This window comes from Botryllus schlosseri, chromosome 2, assembly GCF_051294905.1.
Source record: "Botryllus schlosseri isolate E-star chromosome 2, Bs_hap1, whole genome shotgun sequence".
NCBI lineage: Eukaryota > Metazoa > Chordata > Ascidiacea > Stolidobranchia > Styelidae > Botryllus > Botryllus schlosseri.
In genome coordinates, this window is record NC_137237.1 from 14286922 (window position 1) to 14307238 (window position 20317).

General features: G+C 40.0%; 3 protein-coding genes across 3 annotated transcripts in view; 1 reads left to right on the top strand and 2 right to left on the bottom strand.

The window, feature by feature from the left end:
* The window catches only part of LOC145433727 (uncharacterized), a 35568-nt gene extending 26759 nt beyond the window's left edge, over positions 1-8809 (bottom strand). The window contains 4 exon segments of the mRNA XM_080310922.1: positions 6-231; positions 6668-7269; positions 7921-8027; positions 8254-8809. Coding sequence (XP_080167048.1) covers positions 6-231; positions 6668-7269; positions 7921-8027; positions 8254-8648 — 1330 coding nt within the window. The 5' untranslated portion in view covers positions 8649-8809.
* LOC145433716 (echinoderm microtubule-associated protein-like 6) overlaps positions 1-20317 on the top strand; it is a 228902-nt gene that overhangs the window by 136311 nt on the left and 72274 nt on the right. The window lies entirely within an intron of this gene.
* On the bottom strand, positions 13765-19430 carry LOC145433711 (leukocyte elastase inhibitor-like). Its single transcript, XM_080310898.1, has 2 exons — positions 18414-19430; positions 13765-14117 (listed from the first exon to the last, which is right to left on the bottom strand). Exons 1-2 carry the CDS (start codon positions 19342-19344, stop codon positions 13891-13893), a joined length of 1158 nt encoding a protein of 385 aa, XP_080167024.1. The 5' UTR covers positions 19345-19430; the 3' UTR covers positions 13765-13890.

The window sequence follows — 20317 nt, forward strand, 5'->3', positions numbered from 1 at the left end:
CTTACCCCATTGAGTCGCAGCAATAGCCTCTGAAGGCCTAGGCCAGAAGAGGTAGAAGAAAGAATCGGACTGAAGCCCCTGCTGATCTGCTGCGAAACTTGTAAATTTCATGGACGGGGAAAGAATATCTTTATCTCGAGTCGAGTTAATCGCCATTTCTTTCCAGACATCTGGATTCGTGGGAAGGTCTTCATTCCAATCAATGTAGTTCAGGAAGACGGCGTCTGCAATCTAGCAACATTGTAATCAAAATATTTCTGACATTTTTACGGAGCAATGCTAACCAAAGCACAATACATTTGTGATCGAACACTTGAACAGGCACAGAAATATCATCATCACCAATCACCATCATCATTTTATTAAAATTTTTATAAAAGCAATACACCACGAGATTGTGATATGATGAAAAGATAGGTGACATACAGCATGAAGATAAGAGGAATGCACACTGGATTTAAGAAAGGATAACATGAATGGAAGCGACGAAAATGAATGCAGCAGGTGTCGGTAGGCGACAACATGTTAGATTGTGGTACGGTCGTCTTGAGGGCTGAATAGTATTGAGTCAGTAGAAATTGCTTGTACTTCGATTTGAATGTGGATATGCTCGACGACTGTCGGATAGCCGGCGACATACTATTTCACAATTAATACAGTTTAGCTACAAATTTCCGCTGTACTAGAAGCAAGGAATCCTAATATTTTAGCTGATTTTCACCTGCTATTAAGTAGAATGCTTGTACTACAACAACGACACACAACGGAATCGCACTCACATAGTGCCTAAATCGATCATGACGAGTATCGCCATATTCAGTGTCATCTGTGTAGCGTGCAAACCTGTGTAATTAGTTTCAATTTGTGGATAGAATCGCATTCTGACAGTAATATTCTGAGTTGTAACCAAAACCAAGTCACAAATCAAGCTGTTTAAGCTGCTACTGAGACTGAATCCTACTTCTATAGTTTTTGCTCGAGTCAAGTCACATCATTTTCACTTCACCACCGAATCTAGTCCGAGTTTAAGTCAGGGTGGAAAGTGTGAGTCCCGAGCAGGGTTGTAATGACTCGAGACTGGCTCGAGTCGCGATTTTTTGGTGACTCGACTTAACTTGAAGCAATCTGTGTAATGATTCAACTTGTACTTGAGTCATTGCGAATGACTCGACCAAGTCATGTGACTTGAGAATCGGAAGGCCAATATAGGCATTTTGTTGTAAATTCCAGGAATAGTAAGCTACCACATTATTCCTTTTTCGTCATCAGTAGCCTACGGGCGTTTGTAAAATAGGGCCTGAAACTGTAAAGTGAATGAAATTGCTATTTTCTGAATGTGCGGCATTCAATAACACCTGAATAGATTTGTAGAAAATTGAGTTGAACAGGATTGAACTCGAAAATGAACAGTGAACACAATGACTTGGACTCGGACTTGAGTCTCAACACTCTGACTCGAGCTTGATTCAGTGATGGATTGAAAATGACTCGACTTGCCAAAAGTCAAAACTATAAAAGTAGAATTGACTTATGAGTAGGGCTGGGCACAATGATTCGAGTACTCGAATCTGAATCGAGTATAATTTTAATGATTCGAGTCGAGTAGTAAATGACATTTTTTGGAGTACTGAAATATACGCTCTTCGCCACTGAAAGTTAATTTATCAATGAGAATTATTGTTTCGATACTATTTTCCACTGCGAAAGCATTGAAACCTCAATTGGCCGTGTCGTAGCATACGAAACATGTAGTACAAAGCTACGAACGTTACTGGAACCAACACATTTCCTAAGTCATGATCATCACCCAACATTGTCACCAAGAGCAATGAAATCGGTATGGTCGAAAAAACACCAACGTATCTTTAATGTGATTGATAACTATTATTATATTCTTTGTGGTCGCATAAAAGGTACATATTTGAACTATGACATAGTGCATTCTGTTATGACGTCATAATGAGTGACACTCGATTACTCGACTCGACTCGAAGCATATTACGTGATTCAGAATCGAATCACTCAGGTACTCGATTTTGCCCAGCCCTACTTATGACTCAGGACCCTGTGACTTGACCAGAATGGCTACCACCCTGGTCTCGACTCCGAGTCGAAGTCATACAAGTCACATAGTAATATAAGTCAATATATGTGACTTGAATCGAGTCATAAAGCTGGTTTCGAGTAATATGACTTCCAGCCATGCAAAAATGACTCTAGTACAAGTCCAGTTAATACACGAAGTGACTCAAATCGGGTAGAGACTTCATCAGATTTAAGAAAATGACTCGAGTCATTACAACCCTGGTAATTTTTATTATAAAATGCCTTTCACCAGAAGGCCACAAGATAATTCTTGACCGGTAATTTCTAACAGTCACAATTTAGTCGTAAATATACAGATAAAAACAGAAAAGAAATACTGTAGAGCAGAGTTGGATCAATTGTAATTTGTAATTGTAATTGAATGTAATTAATTACATTTTTCAATGTAATTGTAATGTAATTGTAATTGAAGCATTTTTATTTTGTGTAATTGTAATTGTAATTGTAATTTGACAACAATTTTGCTCAATTACAATTTCAATTACATTAAATTGCTATTGAGACCGGACAAGCACAACATAAAATAATTGACTTATAATGCATTCTCTTTAAATGTCGACAAGGAATTTGGTGGATCCATTCGCGGAAGCCCTTGACTGCGCACTTGCGGGCGAAGTTTTTTTGTATTTTTACCGCTATGCTGGCCTCGGCTGCCATTGTATACAATTCTTAGATTACTAACCAACGGATGGATTCGCAACACGTGACTCACGATTGAATACGCCGAGAAGCCAACTGCTGAGCCGTCTAAAAGCAGCAGAATTGATAGTCCCATAGCTGGCGATCCAAGCGTCGAAATTTGATATCTACGGTCCTAATCGAAAGCTAGTGTCGCACTGATTCCGCAATAAAAGTATATTTCCAGGCAATGGTACCATCCCAAAATAGTCGTAAGAGTCTGGGGATCGGCATTGTTCTGAACAATCGCTGGGCGTAATTGGTAATTGTTGTGGTCATACTGCTGCAGCGCTCTCACTTTTCAGAACAGTCGGCCTTAAACGGCTATTTTGGAGCAGTTACATTGCCCTGACGAGATTTTATTTTGTATTTTCGGAATTAGTACATCAATAGATTACGATAAATACCAGATGCATCAAATTTGGACGCATGGATCGCCAGCTCTAGGACTACAAAGTTTGCTGCTTTTAGCCGGCTCTGCAGTACGTTTGTCGGTGCATTCATCCGTGACTCACATTTTGTGCATCTATCCGTGGGTTGGCAATCCACAATACGATTTCAGATCACGATGCTGCATCGTTATTTCGTCTGGCTAACTAACCAGACCACTGGATATTATATAACGTCTTATCTGACAAAGCACGGTTTTGTTTTTACTCCTCATCCTAATTCCTACGTCCCTCGACAAAAATAATATTATTTCTTTAATTATATGCTATATACGCGAATCCAACACGTGTATATATTATAATACTTTTTCAACGACATACCGCACCCTATCCTTAATCCTAACCCATAGGAAATTAGGTAAATAACATTTTACATTTCCAATTACGTGAGCCATAATTACCGAGCATACAAAACACGCTTATATTACGTCACAATGACATCTTACATAGCATACTATGTACGCACATAAACGCATTTAATACTACACAATCTGAACTAGACTTGAATTGTTGTTAAATACGACGCTACGGTTGTCAAGGAGCACGGTTGAATTTATGATTATTCAATTACATGTTCAACAGCAGCAATTGTAATTGTAATTGTAATGTAATTGAAGCATGCAAGGAGTAATTGTAATTGTAATTGTAATTTGATATTTTTAGCATGGAGTAATTGTAATTGTAATGTAATTGAAACATTCATGAAAGTAATTGTAATTGTAATTGTAATTGAACTGAAATAATGTAATTATTCCAACTCTGCTGTAGAGCCATATTGACATGATGCAATATTCACACATTCCCATCTGTGCAGACTTGATACATGCATAACTTGGGTGCAGACTAGCTATGTCGTCAGGCACAGAAAATACTATAGAGCAGGGGTGGGCAAACTGTGGCTCGCCAACCGCATGCGGCTCTTTAATGATTGGCATTATGCTGGAGAGGTTCAACCTGGGTATAATTTGACACATCAATTCTATCACGTATTAACAATATACATATTGATTTCGTGTTGTTTCTTTCCTTACAGTTTATGTTTGTAATATTTAGGGGGTGATGGCACCACAGGGTTAGAACCTTGCAATTGAACTCTCGAATTGAGTTCACATAAATGTTCGAACCGCAAGAATGGTGCATGGCCATCATCATCAATCAATGATAAATCATTGTGTACAACAATGAACTTGAATGGTAACTCCGGGTGGCTCGGGTCTGAAGACTTTGTCATATCGAGCCTCCCGTCTACCTTGCATGTCGCATTTCACTGAGTTACATTTTTGTAGCGTAATGTTGATATGTAATGTATACGAAGAAATATTCTCTCTCTCTCTCTCTCGGTCATGGTCACTTCCGGACTAACAATGGTGAATATACGGCTCTTCCATTTGTATTGTAAAGGCTAACAATACCCGCAGAGTTTAACCACCAAAATGTAGCCGAGAGATAATTGCAATAACAGAAAGTATGAGCAGGAAAACAGAACTTTAAAACTGAATGAGGGAAGAGCTTGGACACAGTGATAATGAAGGTAGGCCACTGTGCCTTATCTGTCAAGATTCGCTCAATAATTACGTACAAACCTAGTAACTTGAAACATCATTACGAAACCAGAAATTTGCCACAAACAAAGGTGGATTTACGGAGTAATCAGTTTACTGAGATGAAATCTTAATTAAATGCTCAGCGGTCAATGTCCCTCAAATTTCAACGACTACTTCACCTCGGAGACAAAATCGCACAAGTGCAGCACACGCGCGTCAACGAATAACAACTACCATATGATCAGGACTGAATACAAGAAAACGCATTGCTCTATCAAGTATGCCGGACCCCAATTGTGGAACAGTATCTTGTCAGCTATCCGACAGTCGTCGAGCATGTCCGCTAGGGCTGTTCAAAAACAACTTTTTTTCCAGGATTCCAGCCATTCACTGATTAAATTGTCAGGTTACCCTGAAAAACGCTGCACACCAAATTTGGTTCAATTCCAACAAGTATATGACTCCGCAGATCCAATTAAAAATTTTAATTTATCAGGGAAGATTAAGAAAAAAGTTTTCAAATTTTTTTGTCCGCCCCATGAAATTGTTGAGCTGTCTTCAAAGACGATGCAAAACAAATTTGAGTCAATTCCAACTAGTAGAAGCAGAGTTATTTGATTTTTTTGTTGATAATTCTCTCATATCAGCCTGATTTCAAACGCATTGCGGCCCAGATGGAGACGCACCGAATCACCACACAATAATAAACTTTATTGGATATCCTACATTTCACTGTGACGTAAAAAATTCGTATTTTTGATTTTTTTGTATTGTGGCTCTTTTAAAATTTTGTATTGTGGCTCTTTTAAAACTAAGATTTTTGATATGCGGCACGTGCATGAAGCAGGTCTGCCCCCTGCTGTAGAGCCTAGCAGAGGTGGCTAGTACTGAAGTATGGTACTTCTACTTTTATGGAATTCTCAAGTAGGTTCCAGTGGTTATAATTTTACACCACTTATACTTCTAACTTTACAGTTTTGAGTTGTTTAGTCAAAACTAGGCATGAAATACTTACTTTGTTTACTGAATTGTAGTCACTACTTCTACTTGTATTTGAATATAAATTTACAAGTTACTTCTGCTTTTACTTTAGTAACCAACAATGACCACTTGGACCACCTCTGGGGGTTAAAAGGTTAGTCCCTAGTCAATGTTCCCTCGAATTTTTGACGAGTCTGCGCACGATCACCAACTTACTGCGCAGACCCTTGGACAACAGTGCGTAACGACTAAAAAAAAGGTCATCACTTCGGATTTTTTGTGCGCAACGGAGATTTTCTGTGCGCAGAGACCGTTTCAGCACTGCGCATTTGCGCACATGCGCAGCTTAGAGGGAACATTGTCCCTAGTCCCTAGCAACGGTCTATCGCACCCAAGGCCGAACGTATCATATAATTCCACGCGAGTAGCCTATAAAACGACTATTTGCTTCAGAGTGATCCCGCAGCCTAGAAAGTGACTAGAAATAGTCCGAAGATTTAGTATAGTTTAGCTCGTAGAACAAACAAATCGATGTAGCAGCATTATTGTTTCAGAATTTAGATTGATTTTGAGTCAACATTTACTTCCATGTCACCGTCGCAAAAAGCAAACATTCACCACATCGCCACACGCTATAGCCGTTGGTGTGCTTAGCCGTAGATGGTTGCAGCCGAGGCATTATTTACACATAGGCTTGGGCTAATAGACTACGAATACTGTGTTTTAATAAATATTAGATCAAGGAATAATAAGTGCCACTAAATTTCAAAACTGCAGCAGAAGGATGAATGTTCCGTCAATATACGATACTTTGATAATATCGTACCGTACTTTTTTCGATGCAACAAATTTCATCGCAGCCTACCGCACCAATACCCCACCTAATATACATATACATAAAACAATTACCTTCTCTGGATGCATGAAGGATCCATCGAAATAGGCATTCATGTATGAAATGAACGATTCAGCATCTTGGATTCCGTCCACGCTTTCGAAGGATGCGGGAGAACCGAAGTCATTAATACCAGACATATACTGGTAGCGTCCGCGAAGCCTCGCAAGATTCGCGGCATCCTTAACGAGTTGCTCCGGTGTGCCTGTGAGAATTTCTCCATCCACAACGGCACGCCATCTGTACGAAACGCCGGCCCGGACGATGGTTTCGTTATCTGCCTGTCGCAGGCATTCCATGGAGAGAGCGTTCGACAACGCAGAACATCCTACGTCAGCGACGAAAGCTTTCGCCGTATTCTCAGGATAATGGTCAATTACAGAGTCGGAAAACGCGCTGCCGCTCTGAGCAATGACGCGATGGAAGATTTGATCGTCTTGTGCGTCATCCACGGTTGCAGATATTGCCAACAATTCTGATGCGACCGCACCCGCGGATTCTCCCGCTATTGTGATGCGTTTAGAATCTCCGCCGAAACTGTGGATATTTCCGCTAACCCAACGCAGTGCCGCGACCTGATCCATCAGTCCATAGTTCCCCGGGGACTGACTGTCACCTAACAAACAATAGCGAGTATAATCGAATAAATTATTTGATAATATTGCTTCATTGATGAATCTCCAACTACAACTACTACTCCTATACGCTTACAGTAGGCCTAAGCTACATATGGGGGTATTTCCAGCATCATTGCATTGCCTAGGCTAGTGTTTCCCAAAGTGTGGGTGCGAAGAGTATAAATTTGGGCTGTGGCCGCACCAGAAGGATTGCTGATTCAACGTGATCTTCGCCAAATCTATAGCAGAAAATGATTCGAGATATCTTTGCTATGGACTCTGTATATTTTTAAGTCCATTGGGTTGTGTAGGCAAAGTACCACATACCCACACGCATCGCGCGTTCACGTAGGCCTAATCATTGCGACAATGTGGCCTGATCGTATTAAGTAGCCTATCCCCATCAGATCGGGGGCCGGTCATCTTGAGGGCTGGCTAGCGTTTATTCAGTATAGATTGCTTGTATTTCTACATGAATGTGGATTGTGGACAAACTGGACGATGGACAATGGACATTGGACATGCTCGACGAATGAACGAAGCATCTCTTTCAACGTGCTTGGCTTCGGTTGTGAGACATTTATAAAACTCATAAATGCGTTAGGAGCCACTGATATAGTGTTATATATAGACCCTATCGAGCTCTTTACCTGTGCTCAGAAATCCAAGCGCACCGACCCGGTAATTGAAAGTTACGACAATTGCACCGGCATACCACGCCAACAGACGACCGTCATAAAAGTCAGAATAGCTTCTCCTGGATATAAAGAATGACCGTCACGATTTACAAAAATAAGTAACAGGTTTAGTTTATAGCTGCAGATAATAGGCCTATCATAAATGTAATCGATATTTCACGTTAAGTTACAAACTTGGACAACGGCCACAAAACACATTATCATTTCTCAGCAAAACTTTCGAAATTACGATCTATTTAACCAAAATACATATGCCCAGCACATTTGCAAGATAATCTCACTAACCAAATATCAGTTGGATGAATCCAAATTAGCACAGCTAATGCCTCTCCGGTATCCGACTGATTTATCACGGGGACATATATATTCAGGTGTAAACAGTCCTCGTCGCCTATCACACTGTTGGTTGTGGAATTCAAACGTGGACAAAACGGTTTGAATTTTGTCGCATCATAGGTTTCTTGCCACTTGGGATGTTCGGATGGCGGCTGGAATCGCATATTACCGACTGGTGGAGTAGAATATGGAAGTCCCAAATAGCATTCTACCGAGCCACCATCAGCTATATGGAGTGTTGTTCCTTTCACTAATCCATAACTGGTTTGACGCAGAGTGTCATTTCCTTGCACTGATGATAATATACAAACCACTAGCACAAAGAATGCCGCTTGCAAAAACATATCGTTTCTATCTACGGATTGTATTTGGCTAACATCACCATCAAGCAACAGTAACTGCAAATTAAAATACGCGCAGAGCTCTAAATGGCAAACGTTGCAATTCGCGACGCAATTTTGTTGAGGACGACTCTAGTTCCGATAACTCGCAACTGATTATCACACGTCCGAACAGCGTTTTCATTTATTCATCTGATTTCTTTTTCGAACAATAGCGCATTATGCATATCGGTATTCAGGCAACTGACGCCAACTGCGGGCAGTTGTATACTCCGTCTCCGTGTCTCTCTGATCGATTCATTACCCAGAGAATCATGCAGCATATCGCCACGGCCTCCGTTTATACCGGTCATAAGTTTCACCCTTCACAAGGAAAAGTTGGACCCAAGATATGTTCTGATGATTAAACAGATGTCTGTCATGCACCAAACTTTCACTTGAATTTGGAAGATAGCATCGTGGAAAAGAGCGCTTAATCATGTAACGCAATACCAGCTTAATACTCTCTAAAACAGTGGTTCTCAACCTTTTTCACCTCGCGGACCGGTAAAATTTCAAAAAATATTTGGCGGACCGGTGAACTGTTAAAAATTGAAATCAACTTAGAATTTGAAGTATGCAAGAATAGGCCTTATATATGGTGCCAGAGAGTGATAGTTTGAGGGTTTTGATCGTGAATAATTATATGTTCATGATGGCATCCGTGTGATTTTCATCGCCGCGCGTCTGATGAGTCGAGGTAAAATTGCCTGGCTCAGATAAACGTGCTAGAGCCGAGAGTCATATCGTTTGCACTTACATTCTTCCGCGCCGAAGTTCATTGATTTAACTGACCACGCAAAGTCGAAGAATATTCTTCTCTACGACAATATACAGAGAACAATTAATCGTTTTGGAGTCGAACCCAATACCTTATCTTCTCATTGCCCACTACCACCAGACGTAGGCTACTCTGGCTATACTATATGATTACAATGCGCCGCACAAAAACACCCGACAACAGCACCTGGCCATCCATAAAATCAGGGCCGATCGTCAGCTTACCGGCCCAAAAACGTTGGTCTTGGGTCACCACAGAGTGATAAAACAAAGTTCTGGGGGGCGTCGTCCCCAGACCCCCACTGCTGGTTGGGTGTTTTCACCAGTACTTGCGGCACACAGTCATTCTAGTCAGTGTAAGCAGAAAATTCATGTAACATGATCGCGGGAAGCGCAAAACTTTTTGTATAATTCATGATTGAAGCGGTCAATAATTGGTAATTGCATATATATTACTGTAATTTTTTATGCTCTCGGAATTATCAGATTTTTCGGTAGAGTTGATTGAGGGTGAGTAGATATTGAAATTACCCAAGCGTAGGCCTACTAAAATACTGCACGCACACGATTCCAAATTGGTATTTTGTCACTGCTGGAAAATGAGATTTTTCTGTTGTCTGGCATTTGTCGTATAGGGTAGCCTATTGCCAGAACAGCGAGATTCGGCGCCAGTCATTTTGGAGCCTATATACAGACAAAATTAGACATGTATATAATATATAATAAAGTTTTCGGTAGGTCATTCCTTTTCGGCCAAGGTGATCTCGCTGGCGAGTTCTTAGCACACTTCTCGGAGTCCTTGGTTAGCCTAAACTTCATTATATGTTGGCGCAATAATGGGTGACGCCGAAATACCTATTTCTGTAAATCATGATTATTTCTTGAAGGAAGGACACCCAATAATCAAGACGTATAATGACACTAATCCGCGCCAAAGCGCGAAAAAAGACTGAAAAAAGTTTGATGAAGTTTCAAAAAAAATGCTGTTGTATAGTCACGAACAGAGTTGGATCAATTACAATATTTTAATTCAATTACAATTAAAATTAAAATTACTTCCTTGAATGTTTCAATTACAATTACTCAATGCTAAAAATATCAAATTACAATTACTGTTAAATATGTAATTAATTTCAATTATAATTAAAATTACTTTTAAACAGGTAATTGATTCAGTAGAAAGGTGTTCTTTGACAACCGTAGCGACGTGATTATAGCAACAATCTCAAGCTATTCATGTTTCATTCCTGATATGTAGAATACCCTTTAATAAAAAAACTCGAACGTATTCGAACTATTCCTAATCATGAGTAGGCTACTGAAAACTACAAGCATAAAAAATGTTTCAAGCGACTGTTAAGAACCAAAGGTTTGAGCGATTAACAGGGAATAGGCTACAGGACAGTCAATGAAATGTAATCAAACGATTAGGCTACTCAGAGCTGAGTCAGGCTAATGAAATGTAATTGGTATGGCGTCAGCGATAAGGATGATGCGTAAAATTAAAATAAATGCAAAAGGAAAGAACCTCCTGATAACTAAGAATTACAATATTTTGGTTCGCAGTTACATTTTCACTTGCTCGGAAACTGTTAGATTGCATTTGATGAACATTAGGGTGCCAAAACTTTCTGGCCCACGTAAATTTGGCCAAGATTGGAGATAAGATTGGGATAACATCTCTACAAATGCGAGATCAAAGTTTGATGAAGCCAAGGGATATCGCGGAAACTACATGTTTTCGAACAGTCCTTTTTCTTGCATTATTATTTGTCATTTTGGGTTCGTGGCGAAGGTATAAATCTTGCATTCGCATCGCACCTCCAATTGTCTACCACAAGCATGTCACGTCACGTCCATTTTTTTTTCAAAGCCACTTACTGGAATAGGGCATTAGGCCCACTTTTCGAATCTATACGTCTACTCAAAATAATTTTTGCAAGTATTGAAAATCGTTACATTTTCTTGTATAATTGAGTAGAAATTCGCGACATCACTTCTACTACTCATCGCTGTAACCAAATCACAATGATCCGAGTGACATGTCAATCTCACTTTTGTAGTTTTGACTCGAGTCATTTTTAATTCACCAAGTCAAGTCAGATTCCAAGGCAGTGAGCAGAGGGTCGAGTCCGAGTCATGGTATTATGACTCGAGTCCGAGTCCAAGTCACAGTGTTGACTGCTCAGTTTCCAGTTATACGATACGATTGTTGATATACAATGTTCTTTCCAATTCTCTACTAGTTGCTGACGATTACCCCTGACGAGTGTCAGCCGAAAATATTCGGGTTCATTTCAATATGAATATACTATTTAAGTTAAAGTCTTGTTAAACCCACTTTCTACAAGTCTGTTTGGTGATATCGAATGATTGGCACTTATATTATACTAATTTTCCTCGCTTTGAGCAGTTTCTGGTCGCATTTTCAAGTAGGCTATCACTACCAAAAGACGAAATCACAATATAGTGTGGTTACTTCAGCCTACTATTCCTCAAAATTAAATTAAATGTCGTTTTCGGCCGTCCAAGTCGAGTTAATACCCAGATTGACTGGAGTCGTTTCCGTATTTTGAGAAAATGACTCGAGTCAAGTCGAGTCATCAGAAAATCGTGACTCGAGTCGAATCATTACAACCCTGCTGTTACTATACTTGAGTAGTTACGCTGACTACTTTTACCTTCACTGAACTTGCAAAACGTATAAGAGCTTTTCATGGATCAGTAACGAACTCCTCGAGTTCCGGCATCGTGCTTCATTTGCGACCAGCTCGGCTATGTTTGGTTTCGTTCACGGTTCGTGACTCGCGGTCAACTGTTAATTTCTTCACGTGAATTTTTTCTTTATGCGACCCAAGGAATAATGCAATGCTCCATTATGTTTAGGGTTGCATTTAAAACAAAAATCACTGTAAAAGAAACATATTACAAACGTGTTTTTTTCCTGTTTTGTTTTTCAAGCATGACGTCGCAATCTTGCATTGGAATTGTGATATAGGGTAAAATGGCTCCTTTGACGAAAAGGGATACCGACCCCCGTCATGAACGGAACGGATCAAAAACATCTTTAACCAGGACTACATCGTTTTGCAGCATTTTTACGGTTGTCAGTCCTCATCATCAGAACACCCATTCCGTTCCAATGATCTATGTCTACGCGTTTTAACTGATGATGAACCAATGACGATTTCAAGGGTCCCAACCATTCTACCACATGTATCGCAAAATTTCGTTTTATCAACAAACAAGTAATTTTATCGACAAGTTATTGAATAGGATGCTATCACAATTCTTGTTTTATATTCGACAGTTGGTTAAACTAAACTATTATCGAACTCCGTTAACATTTAGGTCGGTGATAATTTGATTTTTATCATGTCTGCTGTATAAGTAGCCTATATAGTACACACCAACTAAGTGAAGAACGTCAGAAGCTGTTTGCAAAGGAGAAGAAACCGTTCCGAATTTATCATGTCGGATTCACCCACCAGGCATCCAAATACCCAACCAAACCAGTGGACACGATTATAAATGATATCAGTAAAAACTGTGAAAATTCTCAGGCTTGAACATAGTACACATTTTCAACTATGGTTACCGTCTGTGGTATTACAAAGGCATGCTGGCTGGATAATCGAGTACGTTGGTAGCGGCGGACAATAATGAAGTAGGCTACTTCTACCTGCACTACTTTCCGAAGAAGTTATGATTTAGTTAGACTATTCCTACTTGACAGTTTACTTGGCATAACTACACTCTCAGCGAAAAGGGTGTGTACTCACACTTAAGGAGCCGAAAATAGTGGTACGCGGAAACAGAACCTAACTCAGAATTATATCGCGGTCATAAATCCTACGTGCGTACATGCATAATTTGGATTAAAATGTTGTACTCGGTTTATATTGCCTGTATAAGTCTAAGGTAGGTTCTGGTTTCGTGTGCCATGGGTATTCACACCCGTATATCTGGGGTGGAAATGCACACTCTCTTCGCTACGACTGTAGGCCTAGAATGCTTACTCTTTTACTTACTTGTAAATCACTATTTCTACTGCTACTTGAGTAGAAATTTATGATGTTAGTTCTACTGGAGTACCAACAATGGCTACTTTGACCATGACCACTTTTGATAATGATGTGAGTTATCATGTGACGCAGCAGATATAGCACATATGAGTAATCAGATTTTTGATCCGTCCTTTGCTGAATACGAAGTGCAACCTCAAGAAATCATACGCTGAGAAGCCTGCGATCCCAACCTAGCACATCCTGTCGAGATCAAACAGAAAGTACAGTGGATATTCATTGCATGAACCATTTTAATAACTTGTGATAAATTAGAATATACTTCTGGAGCTAAATAAATTGCATAGGACATGCGCAATGTGGTGACTAATTATTTTTTGATCAGTAAACGTTGACTACAGTCATTTTTGTGCAGACGGATTCAACATCCTGCCAGTGAATAATACGACTTGTGTTGGTTTGTGATAGAGAAAGAACAGGAAAGGCTTGTTGCATATGAATTCAGTAGGAGGGAGCAGTGCCATTCTGGACATAGCTATCCCTGTAGCTGCTGCTGCTTCTGTTCCTTCTTCATCGACTGCTATGAAGGCCTTGTGAGCAATGGCACTGACGAACAGATCCTCCGAGTCTAAAAATCATTTAATGGTTGGGAAGTGTCATGGCAAAGAGAGATATTGTCTAAATTTTCATCCACCGGGCAAAAGGTTGAAATTATGCCTTACGCGACCACAGTGGTCGCGATACATAATGCGATGCAATACTTCATGTTTGAAAGCGGAAAGTCCTGAATTAGTGTACTTTATGCAGGGATATCCCACACCAGGGCCACATTCCACCATCTGGCAGAGTCCTTTTTCCAAGTTCATGGACCTCTCATTATTTCGATAAAGCTTTCAAATTCAGGCAGTTCTGTATTGTATGCATCCGACATGGGGTAATCAAAATCAGCATTTTCAAGTAATCGTAATCGATTATTTCACATACAGGCGGTTCACGGATCGAAACCCCCTCCTTTTGAAACGCGCAACCACGTCCTTGTGAAATGACCATAACGCTAATATTCAGTTGCAATTCATTATCAGCGTTGCGCGCGGCGAATGGTGCTGCCAATCAGCAAGATTTGACTGTGAACAATGTAACGCGACGCGATCTCCCGCGAGATGATCACGGAATTAGGTCACAGGCGAATCCCGCTGATTGGCAACGCGCTTCCTAATTTATCGCGACTCCGACAAGCCTAGTTCCGCTGGCTCGAAGAATTGCATCTGCAATAGGCCCTGTGCGTATATCATCGCTAGCCTGCACAGTGCAGAATCGAATATGCATTGGCTCAATGCGCACGATATCACCGCTGGCCTACACAATCGCATCTGCAATAGGCGCGGTACCGAACACATCATCGCTGGCCTAACTATCGCGTCTCGAGCCTAGCAAGCATGCTTTGGCTGATTGGCTCCTATCTCTCGATGTCTTGGAGACGATGCCGTTAAGTGTATGCTGATTAGCGATTGTAATTAAAGAGTGACATCGCGAAACGGAATGACATTGAATATCCGCAAACATGTACGTGCGACGTGCGTGCATGCGTTTACGATTGATTTCGGCTAATACTTTAACATGGATATCAGAAGATGTGTGTCAAGGCTTGTTATAAAAGTTATAAAACATTAGAAAGGTTTGAACCACCTGAAATCGGTGCCCTTATAGACTTGCGCAAATCGTCGCCGAGGCTACATAATACAGGTTTATAAGCGCGTGTATTCAGTTGTTCACGAGAAATCAAGAATTCGCTAATTGAAAGCGCTTCAGGACTAGTTGGAAAGCTTATCATAAGCGTGAGTTCGTCAACACGTTTAGATGCATAATCGTCAATTACGCCTGTACTTAACCCTAATGAATTGATGCTATATTGGTAAATTCGGAAAAAATCGAAACCCCCTTTTTTATTTAACCCTCCCCCCTTCTTTATCGGCTGGCTACGCGCTTGCATATGTAATTGAGTTCTTTGTAAAAGAACGATTACTTTTTACTTGTACAAGGTCTATTACATAAACTAAACATTCATTAACAAGGAATAGTGCGATATTATCTCGGGTTATTTATAGCAAAAAAGTTGGATTTTAAAAATCCACTGCCATTACATCATAGGCATTACCTTTTCTCATCATTGTGAAACGAATTATCCACAAGCACGAAATGGATATTCGACATAGTAATATGATTGAAAGAACAACCGCAATGCCGAATGTCAGTTTATCAATAAGCACCAGACCCCACATAGGAGGAGGATATTCACCACTCTGCCTAGTTTCGAATAGTAACGAAACTATTGATGATTTGTAGGGCGTTTTTTTCGACATGTCAAAACAAGTCGAAATTGTAGCGTTAAATCAAAAAATGTCAAAATTGTTTACAAAGTCAAAATTTTTTTGTAACCACCATTTCGTTTGTATCGTTGATATTTGCACTGTGGGTGAACCTATCATTGATATTTTACAGCTTGAAGCCCAATTTATCGGCCTACCGTTGTAGACTACCCATTGTTGGCTCATCCTGAATCATGAACGGCCAAATGAAACAAATATGTTGGCATGGTGTTATGCTCAACGTGCCGCAATATCCTAACTGAAGCAAGTCTGCACGGGCAATGGGCAGTGGTTTTTATATCAACAAGCACATGATGAAAAATTGTGATGTAGACAGAATTGTCAAAATGAAGCAACACGGTGTGTCACCAGCCGTGTACAGGTGTACATACTCAGTCATTGCAAGTCAACAACTGCTACTGTTGAACGGTCTTTCTCATTCTTAACAAGCCACTTAGTAAGGACAGACACTTCCTGCCCTCTGAATGTAGGAAGTATCTTTCATTGTACTACAACAAATTTTAATTATTTCTCCCATAATGCTTGATGTTACTACTGGAATTCGTCATAGGTTCAGATTTTGTTAAAATGAAGTTTTTTCACGTAAAAATTTGTTAGTTTTCAAGTCAAAAAGGTTAGCTCAAGCCTAACTACTTCGTAATGACAGACAGTTCCAACCAGAAATGAAGATAAGTTACGCTTACCATATTTTGGAAATCTAAAAAGAGGACACTTTTTCATAAATATCCAACTTTCAAAATCGGGGTAGAATTCTCAAAAACCGGTTAATTTTTCCCACTTTGTGACTGGTTAACCAAAAAAAAAAAAAAAAAAAAGTCATCTTTTCCGCTCAGATCTCAAAATAATGTTTTTTACTCCACATCGCCAGATGGATGACTAAAAATAAAAAAAAAAGGTCATCTTTTCGCTCAGAGCTAAAATCACCGTTTTTCACCCGTCGGAGCTTCACGTCTGTGCTAATATGTGGCATATCCCTCGCAATTTGCTCTAAATCTGCTCTAAATCCTAAAAAAGAGGACAAAATCTCAAAAAAGAGGACAAAAGGGCGTCCTCCGAGGACACTTTCAAAAAATCAAAAAAGAGGACAAATCCTCTTAAAAGAGGACGTATGGTAAGCCTAAGATAAGTAGTAAAATTCTAAGATTTTGAGGGAAAACACCTGAGTTACGTACGTGAGGTCAAAATTTGGTCAAAATTAAGTTTTTTGATGTCAAAAAAGTCAAAATTCTGAATTTTTAGATCAAAATCTTTTGTATTATAGGTAAAAAAACCGCCCTAATGATTTGTTAAGCTTAGTCAAACCCAGTTTGAACGTTGCTGCTTGGCGAGGAGTTATGTAGGCTACTGTGGACTAAGATCTGAAATTTTATACTCGTCGTTTTAACATGACAATTTCCAAATCAAAGCATTAAAATCAACGTCTGCAGATATTAGTCATAACCGAGTATGTTAGTAACGGCAGCTCGCAGACTTGTACAAACTACCTATCTAGTACCGAAAGTTGACGGTCACTCGGTCAGCCAACTACCAATTTTTTTGTTGAGTAGTTCTAGTTCTAGTTGTAGATCTCAAAAAGTGAGCAGATCTAGTAGTGCATTCTAAAATTAATTTAGCTGTAGAACTAGAGAACAAGATTCGCGGTTTGGCCTGAATCGTGATACTGATGTTCTGCTATGTGATGTTCATGCGGCCAGTGTTAGTCAAGAGTCATCATTAATAACAGTGGCATAGAAAGGGTTTCAACCATTTTAAACTCGAAACCCTGTCCTTTTGAAATGCTGATTCTATCTCCAATATTTCTTAGCTCATTTACAATTCAGTAATTGGTATCATCTGTTTTTACAGTTAGTTTTAAAGGTAGGCTATTTTAGTTTATTATCAATTCTAATTCTAGTTATGCATTTTGAAAATCCAGTAGTTTGTGCAAGTCTGGCAAGTTCGCAATATCTGTATTCAGAGGATTGTAGGTAATAGGCATACCGGTATGTGTGTTCATTGTTCAACTATGCGAGAAGCAATATTAAATATGGCAGAATTTTATGTTCACTCAAATTTTTTTCTCAGTGGTATGGCCGGACTTGAAGTGGGCACCAATCAATATTTTGCAATTCCTTACTAAACATATGAATTTGCCATTATAGCCAACCGCTCGTACACCCTGTTAGTGTGGTTTCCAGTTGGGGGCAAAAAATTGTCAGCCTTAAAGTTGTGCGATGGATGCATTGTGACAAAACAAACAAACGATGTCGTTTAGAAAGTAAATTGTTCTCTTATATGAGCCCGTCACATCGCAATCGTTGTATTGTCTTCCAATGTGTTCAAGGGTCAAGTTCTAAGATGCAAAATAAATGTAATCGCGTTATTCAAAAGTAATCGTAATTGCAATCGATTACATTGTTGAAGTAATCACCCCATGTCTGGCATGCATGTCTCAACCATACAGATCTAGATACACATTTGGAAAGCTGAGGATCTCATCATTAAATAAGTGAGAGTCGAGAAATTCTGAGCAGGCAGTTAAAATAAACAAAGCTTACCAGAGATGCTGCTGAAGTTAGCTTTAGTCGACAGCATAGTACCGGCTCCCATTTTTTGGAATGCGTCGCACAAATCCTTCTCGAATTCCAACTTGAATTTCGGCACACCCACCGTCACTTCCTCCCGGAACAATGACTTGTAAAGCTCTGCAAACTTCGGAGCATCCAACGACTTTTCCACCTCTGCCAAATCACCCGTCGGAAGGATAATCACCATGGAGATCGGCGAGTTTTGATAAGGCATTTCAATCATCATCATTTTTTGGCTGGCATCAACAGCGAAAGGATATTTTGCCTTTTTCCGCATCATATCAACCTTGACAATCTTGTTTTCATGTGTATGAAAATCTTGTGAAACGGTTTTTGTCTTCTCGAACTGAGATTCCCATTTCCCTTTGAAGTAAACAGCGTTGGCCAACACAAGGCGTGTGTCACGACTGATGGAATTAGGAGGCATCAGATCCTGGATTTTTTCTTGTGTCTTCTCTGCCACCCATTTGTTGACTTTCTGTCGTGATTCTTCAGGCCTGGATTTGAAGTCTTCCAAGGCACAGCTAGCCTGATAATATTTGGCGAGATCATTTTGGAATGTATCTTTCACAAGAAACGATTGTTCTAAAAATAATTTATTGGCTATTTTAAGACTCTCCGCAACAGTATCGCCTGCCAAAGCATCTTGTATTGATGCAGCCTTCTGGTGGAATTCTGCGCTGTCATTTACAGAAAGTGCTTTTTCCAGCTCAAGCTTGGTATCACCAGCAGCACCAAGAAGAAGCATAGAGATGGCCGATGACACGCTGTAGGGCGAGCACAATAAGTTGCTTCCTGGCTCTTCGCTCACGAGAAGCTTGAAGAGATTGAATGTAAATATATTGAGTGACATATCGTACTCCCTGGTGTCACTTATCGTACTGGAAAAATAGAAAAGCATTTTGTATATATTGTGCCGTTGAGCTAGCAGGATTGCATGACCAAAGTTGAAATATTTTGGACACTCAAATGCTTTTAGGCTCAGCTCGACTTCATTGGGAGTCACACCATACGGTTTAAGGTAAATATTTGACACTTTAATATACCGTACAATCCACTTTGAGAAGTGATAACATTATATAACAGTAGATACAATAACACTCGTTCTATGCACATCAGCATTGGCTGTTATTGTTCCATAATGTGAGGATGCAAAATTTCTCATGCAAGGGAGAAGCAAAAAACACACATTTACCCCCTGAGCAGGGCAGGACGTAGTTTATTTTTGTCCTTGATGTTTTTGCGACATATACACCAACTCATGATATACATCCACACGATCTGCGCATATGCATACCATGTGTACACATGTTGTGCATATGCCGCTGGACAAGGAAGGTGCAGATATAGCCTTTACGGCTTTCCAAGTTTTGCACTACCCCTCCATATATCCCAGTAATGCATGAGCGCCAAGCAGGTAAGTCATGGATACCAGTGTTACTAATCAGGTCTTTGGTCTGACCCGGCCGAGGATCGAAGCCACGACCTACCGATCAGACGGACGCTTCACCATTGCGCTATCTTGAGCAGAAATCATGTGCCTTGAACATGGCTGTACGTACATATACAACACTCATTGTGCTTTGCCACATGCAGTTTACATTATATTATAAATGTGTGGGCCCTGTGGGGTAAATAAACACAGCCCCCTGACCCACAGCGACATCCAAATCCTGAAATCCACAACTAATCTTCCTGGACCAATGATGATGCGATGATGAATAGGACCCACAATGCAGTGCATCGACTGAGTGTCATAGAAGCATCATTTTATGACCTAATCAGTGATCTTGGCAAAAACGTCTCGATGTCGTGTGTTCAAATTCAACAAGGTCACGACATATAAATGCTATATCAAATATCACCACACTGCC